The 10568-nt window shown below is 55.5% G+C and overlaps 1 protein-coding gene across 2 annotated transcripts; it reads right to left on the reverse strand.

Annotated features, from left to right (window-relative positions):
* Nucleotides 1–413: 413 nt before the first annotated feature.
* On the reverse strand, nucleotides 414–10274 carry PEX11G (peroxisomal biogenesis factor 11 gamma). 2 transcript variants are annotated; one of them, XM_061150424.1, is made up of 6 exons: nucleotides 10181–10266; nucleotides 9016–9129; nucleotides 8085–8273; nucleotides 5388–5566; nucleotides 1642–1704; nucleotides 414–1021 (listed from the first exon to the last, which is right to left on the reverse strand). In XM_061150424.1, the coding sequence occupies exons 3-6, from the start codon at nucleotides 8121–8123 to the stop codon at nucleotides 790–792; spliced, it is 513 nt and encodes a 170-aa protein (XP_061006407.1). In that variant the 5' UTR covers nucleotides 8124–8273; nucleotides 9016–9129; nucleotides 10181–10266; the 3' UTR covers nucleotides 414–789. The 2 variants fall into 2 exon arrangements, with proteins under 2 accessions (XP_061006407.1, XP_061006406.1); XM_061150423.1 differs by lacking the exon at nucleotides 9016–9129 and having other exon boundaries at nucleotides 416–1021; nucleotides 10181–10274.
* Nucleotides 10275–10568: the final 294 nt, after the last annotated feature.

A 10568-nucleotide genomic window follows, 5' to 3' on the forward strand; every position in this document is an offset into this window, starting at 1 on the left:
CTCAGACCGGCCCTGAATGGACCACGGCAGCCCCGAGTCCATGCCGTGGCTGTGAGATGCTTCAGCCACGACAGGCGCCCCACGATGCCTGGGAGCTTGAGACCCAGGCAGGGCCTGGCAGAGAAGGCAGCATCCACAGCCAGTCAAGGGTGCCCAAGCCCGCGGGTTGGGGAGGAAGGACTGCCCTCTGTGGCTGAGCCTCTCGGGGTCAACAGGCTGCGTTTGCAGCATCGGAGGGAAAGGTGGGCCGGGAGGTGGTGCTTCCTGCTGCAGCTCCAGCCCACAGGAGGCTGAACCCTGGCCCACGGGGAGTTGGTGGGGGAACCTGAGCGCCCTCCCAGAAATAAAGCCCAGGGGGCGCCCCCGACCGCTGGAGAAAGAGGGCGTGAGAATGAGCAGACAGAGACGGGGCTTAGGAATTCGCTCACACCTGGCCTGACACCATCACCACCTCATTTAATTGATCCTCACTTCACATTCCTCAGGCCCAACCTGGCTGCCCTGCTTGCCTTTATTGCACACAAGACTCTGGCCTGCCGGGGTACGGTTCCTCTGCAAGCGAGTCTTCGGGGTCTTCCTGCTCCACCCCTACTGAGGCGGCACCTGGGGGACCTCGGCCCCCCAAGCCCACCCCTCTGGGGGCTGATACCCTAGACTGCTCTGGTGTGTCCTCTAGCCACACCTCCCTCCCGGCACCTGGCTGTGATCTGCTGGATTAGAGACCCGCCCCTCCCAGGCAATCACGCTCCATGGGAAGGGTCCCTGCTGGGGTTCTGGCTCCCCTATCCCTCAGGGGGTGTCGTTGGCCTGGCGGCCTGCCTGGACTGCCTGGTACATGCTGAGGAGTGAGGACAGGGTGCCCAGGAGGCCCACCAGCCACTGGGGGAAGCGGCCAGCCCACAGGACACCCGGGGGCAGCCAGTGCACCGCGTTGGCCAGGTCCGCCAGGTTGCTCAGGAGGGTCAGTACCTCCGAGCAGATCTGGGTCTCCACGGTCCTCCGCTTGCCCCGGGTCAGCCGGCTGTGGGAGCAAAGGGTGGGGGAGGGGCGCTCAGGGAAGGCCCCGTGTCCCCCGCTCGCCCCTCTCCCCCACTCCCTGCAGGGACAGAGCAAGGAGTGCTGGGGAGGGCAGAGGACGGCAGGCTGCGTCCGTCACATCCGCCAGAGGGAGCCCACAGTGGGAACTAGAGTCTCAGGTCCACGGGCGGGGGGAGGGGGAAGGGGGAAGGGGAGCGGGGAGCAGCTTCCGGGCCTGTGCTGGGCACCTGCTCCACCCTGCATTCTTTCCCAGGATGAGACAGTGACTGACCGTGGTCCTCAGGACACTGACTCCACCTCTGATCATCCTCCTAGACCCAGGGCCAGCCGTGAAGGCTCAGCCCTGGAGTCCCAGCTCTGCCACTTCCTGCCTAGGGGCCCCCAGCTAGCCTCAGTTTCCCCATCTGTAAAAGGGCTCCCATCTCCAGGGGGGGCTGCAGTGATGCTCCGGCACCCAGCACACCTCAGGCCCCCAGCCCCACCCAGCAGAGCCTGCATGCATAGGGCAGGGCAGTGACTCTGGGCACCTCCTTGGCTGGGCAGACCCGCCGGGGACCCTGGCTTGCCGGAAGAAGTCTTCTAGGGGAACCCTGGACGACGTACCTGGTGAAGGCTTCCGGGGGCTTCCTCAGCCTCTGTCTCAGCTTCAGGACCATCCACAGAGACCTACAACACCACACAGGCTGGGGTGGGAGCAGCTGGGTGACCCCCGGTCACCAGGTAAATGGGGTCCAGGTGGGTGCAAAGCCTGTCCACTCCCACCCTACCCACACACACCCTGGACACTGGCTGGGCCTGTCTGAAGGGAGTCTAGACAACCTTCGGGGTCCCCAGGGCTGGATCTGCAGGCTGGAGAAGCAGCCACCAGATAGGCGTCCAGTGCTCCCTCCAGCCTTTGCTCCCTGCAGCCCGGGGAAGTGACTCTCCGGCACCCCGGGGTCTTAGGGACCCGTGGTCATGATGTTGTTCAGTCACTCAGTCGTGTCCGACTCTTTGTGACCCCATGGACTGCAGCACAACAGGCTTTTCTGTCCTTCAACAGCTCTTGGAGTTTGCTCAAACTTGTGTCCATTGAGTCACGATGAGCACACACCAAGTGCTCCCCAGCCCCCATACCCTTGCTCACACCAAATACAGAGAAATGATGGGCAAACTAGCTGCTGTAAAATGAATGGAGGACTTCCCTGGTGGCCCAGTGGTTAAGACTCTGCCTGCCAATGCGGAGGACTAGGGTTCAATCCCTGTTCCGGGAAGATTCCACATGCTGAGGGGCAGCCCAGCCCGTGAGCCAACTACTGAGCCCACATGCTGCAACTACTGAAGCCTTTATAGCACCTAAAGCCCCTTCTCCACAAGAGAAGCCGCTGCAGTGAGAGGCCCGACCGCTGCAACTAGAGAGGAGCCCCCGCACAGCAATGAAGACCCAGACCAGCCATAAATAAATGAAATTTTAAATAGATAAAAAGCACCCTAAAAGGTATTTAATACAAAATAAGATGAATGGAAGAACAGGCAGAGCATATTCACCCTAAAAATAGGACTTTTAGGGCAGTGAAAATACTTCAGTGGTGGATACATGTTATCATATGTTTGTCCAAACTCAAAGCCCAACACAGAGTGTGAACCCTGCTCTAAACCATGGACATGGGGCGATTAGGCCGCGTCAACGTCAGTTCATCGACTAACAAATGTTGGGGTGTGGTGACGTGTGGATGGTGGGGAAGTCTGCATGTGTGCTGGGTACGTGGGAAAACTCGGCTTCCAGTTCAGTTTTGCTGTGAACCTAAAACCACTCTAAAAAATAGTCTATTTAAAAGAAAAAAAAATTAAGGGAAACAAGGCAGACCTGAAAGCAGGAACGGGAAGTCTCTTGGGGCCGCAGAAGAGGCTGTGGCCGCAAAGGCACCCGGAGCCCGGCCTGGGCACCCTGAACTCACGGGGTGGGGGAGGTGGGGGCAATGCTGATAGAAAGACAGGGCCAGCTCCGTAACAGCCGCCGAGACTGTGAGGGGAGCCGTGTCCCTGAACCAGGAGAGCAGAGACAAGGGAAAACGTGTCAGCACGGTGTCCGAAAGAAAGGCTGTTGGGGCTGACACGTGGGCACTGCTGCCGCTGTTTGGCCACTCAATCGTGTCTGACTCTGTGACCCCGTGGACTGTCCGCCAGTCTCCTCTGTCCATGGGATTCTCCAGGCAAGAATACTAGAGTAGGTAACCATTCTCTCCTCCAGGGGATCTTCCCGACCCAGGGATCAAGCCTGCATCTCCTTCTTGGCAGGTGGATTCTTTACCACTGAGCCACCTAGGAAGCCCACTACTATGTATAAAGTAGATAATTAATGAGAACCTACTGTATAGCTCAGGAACTCGGTGCTCTGTGGTAGCCTAAATGGGAAGGAAATCCAAAACAGACGGGGTCCAGGTATACATACAGCTGATTCACTTTGCGATACAGCAGAAACTAACACAACATTTTAAAGCAACTAAACTCAAAAAGAAAAAAGTTTGTTGTTTTTTTTTTTTTTAAATCAAAGACTGGGAAAAATCACCAAAGTATAAAGAGAGAGGATCTCTGGGTTGGACAGTGGGTGACTTGAATCTTCTACTTTGGGGTCTGCTCATTTTCCAGGGTGTCTACGGTAAACATATAACTAGGGTGAGGGGGAGACAAGGACTACTGGACGTCAGTGTATGCCCAGGGACAAGGGACAGCAGATGAGGGCACTGGCCCCCCAACCTCGAAGTCAGGGGCTGCCCCACATCCCTTCAGGGATCTAAGAGACCTTTGCCCCCAGGAAACAGGGGCACTGGAGGTCCTGCTTCACCCATGCTTTCTGGGCCAGGGGGCTCTGAACAAACCCACTCAGCAAATTGGCAGAGGGGAAGAAACCATTAAAGTTTTAGAGACCTTATGGTTTGTGGAAGCACGGAGCCAGTGTCCATGGGAAACTCCTGGCTGCTTCGTCTGAGGTTTGCTGATGACAATGCAAGCAGGACCTGGGGACCCAGGGAAAGGCAGCCATGCCAGCCACTTCTGTCCATGCCCCCCAAGTTATTTTCTTCTTCCTGGGTCTGGTAGGCACAGTCACGTTGCCCCCACCCCCACCCCCAGAGATTCCCACATCCTAATCCCCAGGCTTATGATGTGAGCATGTTCCCTTCCACAGCAAAAACGACTGTGCAGGCCTTCCCTGGTGGTGCAGTGGATAAGAGTCCACCTGGCAATGCATGAGACACAGGTTCGATCCCTGGTCTGGGAAGATCCCACGTGCCTCAGAGCAACTAAGCCCATGCGCCACAACTACTCAAGCTCGCATACCCAGGATCTGCAACAAGAGAAGCCACCACACCTCAGAAGAGAAGCCTGCACACCACAACAAAGAGGAGCCTCCACTCGCCACAACTGGAGAAAGCCCAAGCACAGCAACAAAGGCCCAGCACAGCCAAAAATAAATTAATAAATTTTTTCAAAAAGGAATTTGCAGATGGAACTGAGTTAAGGGTGTGGACATCAGAGATGATCTGGGGCGGGGGGGTGTCATCACAGGGGTCCTCAAAGGAGGGAGGAGGAGGCTCAGAGTCAGAGAAGGAGTTGTGACAAGAGACGCAGAGGCTGGAGTGACGGACATGCTTCAAAGATGGAGGGACGGGCTTGAGCCGAGGAATGCGAGTGCCTCCAGCAGCTGGAGGGCTTCCCAGGTGGTGCTAGTGGTGAAAGAACCTGCCTGCCACTGCAGATGTAAGAGATGTGGGTTGGATCCCTGGGTCGGGAAGATCCCCCGGAGGAAGGAGGGCATGGCACCCCACTCCAGTATTCTTGCCTGGAGAATGCCATGGACAGAGGAGCCTGGCGGGCTACAGTCCATAGAGTCGCACAGAGTTGGACACAACTGAAGTGACTTAGCGCGCACACACACACACACACACACACACACACACACACACACGCACACTAGAGGCTGGGAAGGCCGAGAACAAAGTCCCTCAGAGCCTCTAGGAGGAACACAGGCCTGCCCACGCTTGGATGTTAGCCCACTGAGAAGCCGTTAGAGGCTGTTAGAAGCTGTTTTGGACTTCTAACCTCCAAAACTGTTAAGATGATCAATTTGTGTTGCTTAAAGCTGCCAGAGTCGGACAGACTGAGTGACTGAACTGAACTGAGAGCTGCCAAGTTTGTGGGAATCCATCTCAGCAGCAGCAGGGGATGGATACAACGAGGGAGAACAAGAGGGGGAAAAGCAGGAGAGGCAAAGACAGTCCCACCCCCACCCCTCCAGCCCACCTGCCCACCTGCCCAAGGGATGTCAGGGGCTCCCTTCCAGTCTCCTGACGGGCAGCAACGCTGCTTACCTAGCAACCCCCAGGAGCAGGGAGAGGCCCCAGAGGGTGGTGCTCAGTGTCCACCACCGGGCAGAGTCCACGTGGAGGATTTTGGCGTCAGCGGCCCAGGCAACATGCTCACAGGGGTAGTAGAGCTGGTCGGCCAGGTTGCCCAGGATGGACACGCAGCGGACAAACACATCCTCCTCCTGCAGGAATGGAAGAGAGTGGGGGGTGGGCCTGGGGTGGGTGGGACCCACTGCGGGACTCACCCACTGTCCATTTCACGAGCTCAGGCCATACCAGGGGGCAGTCACAGGGCAAGGTCCAAGCCAGGCAGGTTGGCTCATGGCTGGCACTATGGGAGAAGAAAGGCCTGATTTCTCAGTGTGGTCACCTCTGCCCTGTAGAACGGCTGGTCTCAACCCCACCATGCTGTGGGATCCCTGCCTGTGTGTGCTAAGCTGTTTCAGTCATGTCCTCTTTGCAACCCCATGGACTGTAGCCCACCAGGCTCCTCAGTCTATGGGACTTCCCGGGCAAGAACACTGCAGTGGGTTGCCATTTCCTTCTCAAGGGGCCCCTCCTGACCCAGGGATCAAACAGATGTCTCCTGCGTCTCCTGCATTGGCAGGAAGATTCTTTACCACTGCACCACCTGGGACACCTCAGGGGATGCCTGGGGAGCTTCAAAAACCCCCAGCCAGCCCCCAGCTCCAGGGGTTCTGCCTCACCAAGGTTGAGGTGGGCCCTGGCGCCAGGAATTTTTTTAAGTTCCCAGATGATTCCTGTGGAGGACAACCTGGAATGCCCTGATGGCATTCCTAGTTCCTGTGCCTGGGTCTCAGGCTCAGGACCCTGAGAGGGGCCAGGCGAGGGAGCCCCGCAGAGAACCCTGACCAGGCAGAGCGGCCAGCTGGCCTGCTGGGTTGCCACACACCCAGTGCCAGCTTGAAGCAGGCACAACCCTCACTGCAAAGCTTGGGTCACCTCCCCCAGATCAGACAGGGGTGAGCACCCAGCAAGGCAAGGCCAGTTGAGGCTGCAGGAGCCTCTCCCCTGGGCTCCAGCCCCCAGGGCCAGGCCCCCTCCAGGATTCCAAGTTGGCCCGGTCCCTGGCCGAGTCCTTCACTTCCCTTCCTGTAACCGTGTCATCCTCGCTGCCTGCCGTGCCCTTCCCCTCCTCTGTCTTCCCTGTCTAGCCCTCTCCTTCCTGGTAGCCGGCTGTAGTCCTGCCTCCCTCTAGGTGCTGAACCCCACTCCAGCTCCATCCCATCTGGGACCTTCTGGGATGTCCCGGCACACTTCATCCCTCCGTGAGGATAGGGCTCACTCCACCGGTGTTTTCTGAGAAGCTGCAAGAACCTGGGGCCCTATGCTGGGGAAGAGGCAGGAGCAGAGGGCACTCAACCAAAGAGGTTCTTGCCCTGGCTAAGGGATATACGAGATGCAGAGAGGCACCCCCCTCACCTAGGAACTCAGGGGAGTCTTCACAGAGGAGATGGTTCGGGGGACAGTGCAGGGAACATGCCCCCATCAAAAAGGAGGCCAGAGAGATGGGTGTCAACACAGGAGGAAGGCCCAGGCAAACCCTTGAGATTGGGGATAATCAGGCCATGGGCACTGGGGCGGGGTGGGGGGGAATCTGAGTAAGTGAGTCTGGGAGGAGACCCCCGGAGGGTCGGGGGAAGGGCAGGGCAGCCCAGGAAGGGGGTGTAACTTGGCAGGCTGGCCCAGGGCAGTGTCTCAGCCCACCCCCTGGGAGAGCAAGATCGCATTCCCTGCTGCCCCCTCCCCAGGTGAGAAGCATCACTCTAGACCCACTGGTGACAAGATGAGGTTCTGTTGTATCTGCAAGATATTATAAATAATCTACGTGTCCAACAGGGAACCAGTTCAGTAAGTCACCATCCAGCTATACATGTGTACCCTGAGGCCCTAAAGAAGGAAGGAGCTTCTTTTGGTTTTGGCTTTTTGGCCAAGGCACATGGCTTGAGGGGATGTTAGTTCCCCAAACGGGGATTATACTCAGGCCCTCTGCAGTGAAGGGGCTTCTCAGGTGGCGCAGTGGTAAAGAATCTACCTGCCAATGTAGGAGATGCAAAAGATGAGGATTAGATCCACAGGCTGAGAAGATCCCCTGTAGGAGGAAATGGCAACCCATTCCCATATTTTTGCCTGGAGAATCCCATGGACAGAGAAGCCTGGAGGGCTACACTCCATGGGGGTCACAAAGAATCAGACATGACCGATGGCACACTCTTCTGTGGCAGTGAAAGTGTTGAGTCCTAACTGCTGGACCACCAGGGAATTCCAAGAAGCTTATTTTGGATGATTGATATGGAATGACCTCCAAGTTGCACCATTCCATGAAAAAAGCAAGTGGCAGAAGAATGTAAATGTCATGTAACCATTGATGTAAGCAAAGCACAGGTGCAGGAAATCTCATGAAAGAAACACAAGAAGCTGAGAGCAGTGGCTGCCTCCGAGGAGGAAAACTGGTGACCGAAGGGTCAGGAAGAAGACTTTTTAATTACATAGTCTTTGGGAATGAGCTAATTTGTTTAAGTGAAATTGAAACGAGAACGTCTGATTGTCTCAAAAGAAAAAGTAAAATTGAAAAAATAATAAACTGCCCATACTGTTGCCTTTGCAAAGGCCAGTCCATAAGATGCCAACTTCCCAGGGTCCACACCCCCTCCCTGGAGCCCCACACATCCCCGTTACCTCTGCCCCCAGGCCGTACTGCTTAGTGTAGACAAACATGGCCGCGTCATCAAAGAGTCGCAGGACGATCCTGCAGTGGCTGAGCTGGGAGGACAGTGCCAGCAGGCGCGTCCCCACTTCTGACCTGGCAGGACACTGTTCCACCAGGACCCCGCCCACCAGCTGGCAGCTGTAACCCAGTGTTCGGATCTGCGGGAAACCAGAAGCAGTCAGGAGGACTAAGCCCATCACCCCGACCCAGCCTCGGGCCTCGGGCCTCGGGGGATCAAATAGCAGGAAGACTCTCAATCCAACTCCCAACGGAAAGCTGAAAGATACTTATAGGCGGGATACATGGAGACACACGACATCATTGTGGAAAAGGCTCTGTGAGATTGGGATTGACAGGTATGCACTACTGATACTATGTGTAAAACGGATAACGGTGTGTTAGTTGCTTAGTCATGTCCGACTCTTCGAGACCCCATGGACTGCAGCCTGCTGGGCTCCTCTGTCCATGAGGATTCTCCAGACAACGATACTGGAGAGGGATGCCATTCCCTTCTCCACAGGATCTTCCCAACCTAGGGATTGAATCTCAATCTCCCACATTACAGCCAGATTCTTTACCATCTGAGCCACTAGGGAAGCCCAAAACAGGTAACTAATGAGAACCTACTGCATAGCTCAGGGAACTCTAGTCAGTTCTCTGTGGTGACCTGAATGAGAAGGAAGTCCAGGATGGAGGAGATATATGTATATGGATGGCTGATTCACTCTGCTGTATGGTAGAAACTAACACAACATTGTAAAGCAACTATATAGGCCAATAAAAATTAATTTTTAAAAGAAAAGGCACTGTGGAGGCTAAGGGCACGCTGGCTCATGTCACTGAGTGGCACAGTCTTTGCAGACACGTGATGGGGACGAGAAAAAGAAACCCCCATCTTACCTCCTGGATCCTTGTTCCCAGCAGGCAGGAAGACTATTTGCATCTACCTTATTTGCATCTACCTGGCTGGACCAAAGTCCGTGGCTGGGCTGTGACTTAGGAAGGTGAGCAGGCCTCAACCCAGTGAACAAAAGGATAATTTGCATTACTTTGGTGAGAAGGAACCCAGTGGTGATTCGGGAATCAGTGGATGATCTGGAGCATGGTGAACAGGGTCTGCTTCCCCACCCTCACATCTTTATTTCATCTGCTTTTCAGAAGTTGCTTTTTCCTGTTGTTTTATATATTATTTTTACTTGTAATTCCTTTTTGCACCTTTGTAATGGCAAAAACGCTGCATTTTAAAAGTCCAGCTTTGTTGTTGGTTAATTGCTAAGTCGTCTCCGACTCTTTTGCAAACCCATGGACTGAAGCCCACCAGACTCCTCTGTCCATGGGATTTCCCAGGCAACAATACTGGAGTGGGTGCCATTTCCTTCTCAAGGAGATTTAGAACCTGAATATTCAAACAGAGAGGATTTGCCTAGAACCTAAATGCCCAACCACTGGTACATTCCCTGGTACAACTGGAATGTCTACCTGTAAGAGACTGATCGGGACAAGCTCAGAGTCCGACCTCAGCGGCCTGGAAGGAACAATCTAAATGCCCAATCGGAGTTGGGTGGAAGGTCAGAACCTAAACATCCACCCACAGGCAAAGCGGTGCAAAATCTTATATCCCCATAATAGATTTCAACAACCTAGGGACTAACTACAGCGGCTTAGTCTGATTCTAAATGTCCAAACATGGGTTTGGCATGGGAATGTCTGGCCAGGCCGAACTGGCTAGAGCAACCTAAGCGCCCAACTTCAGGGGATTTAGTCAGAACCCAAATGTCCAGCCTTAAGGGGAGCCTGCCACATTCCAAATCCTCATACATTGTTTGGGACCAACTTCAGTGGTCCGGCTGGATTCAAATGTATAAACGTGAGAATCTGGCTGGTACTGTAAATGTCCAGTCGTTTGGGGTGGCGGGAAGAACCTATATGTCCACCGCTAGGGGGCAGAGCATCTGCCCTGGGGGGGGATCCTGAGTGACCCCGCTCCCTCTCTGGCCTCAGTGTCCCGGTCTCTGGGTTTTGGCCGGACTCCAGGACCTCTAGCCTCGCTCCACCCCAGCCTCACCAGGCGATCGCGACCCCTATAGGACTCCAGCGCCGACGCCAGATCACTCAGGGCCACCATAGCGACTCCGACGTGACGACACCGTGACGTCAGTTCGCCGCGCCAGGAGGCGGGCCCGGTGCGGGGGGGGGGTGGGGGGGGCGTTCCTGGGAGCTTTCTGCGCAGGCGCGGGCGCGACCCTTTGTCCGGGGCTCTGCCCTTTGTCTGTTTCTGGGAGCAATGTAGTTTGCAGCTTTAGGACCTCCACTTGTGGTTTCTCCCGGCCCTGTGCACCTAGATGGACGGTCTGAGCGCGCTACCCATGTTTCCAAAGTTAACCAGTTACACACATGCACACATAAAGATTTCAAGCAAAAGCACCAATCTGTTTGCTGTGGTCCAAGAAGAA

The sequence above is a fragment of the Dama dama genome, chromosome 9, assembly GCF_033118175.1.
Source record: "Dama dama isolate Ldn47 chromosome 9, ASM3311817v1, whole genome shotgun sequence".
Taxonomy (NCBI): Eukaryota; Metazoa; Chordata; class Mammalia; order Artiodactyla; family Cervidae; genus Dama; species Dama dama.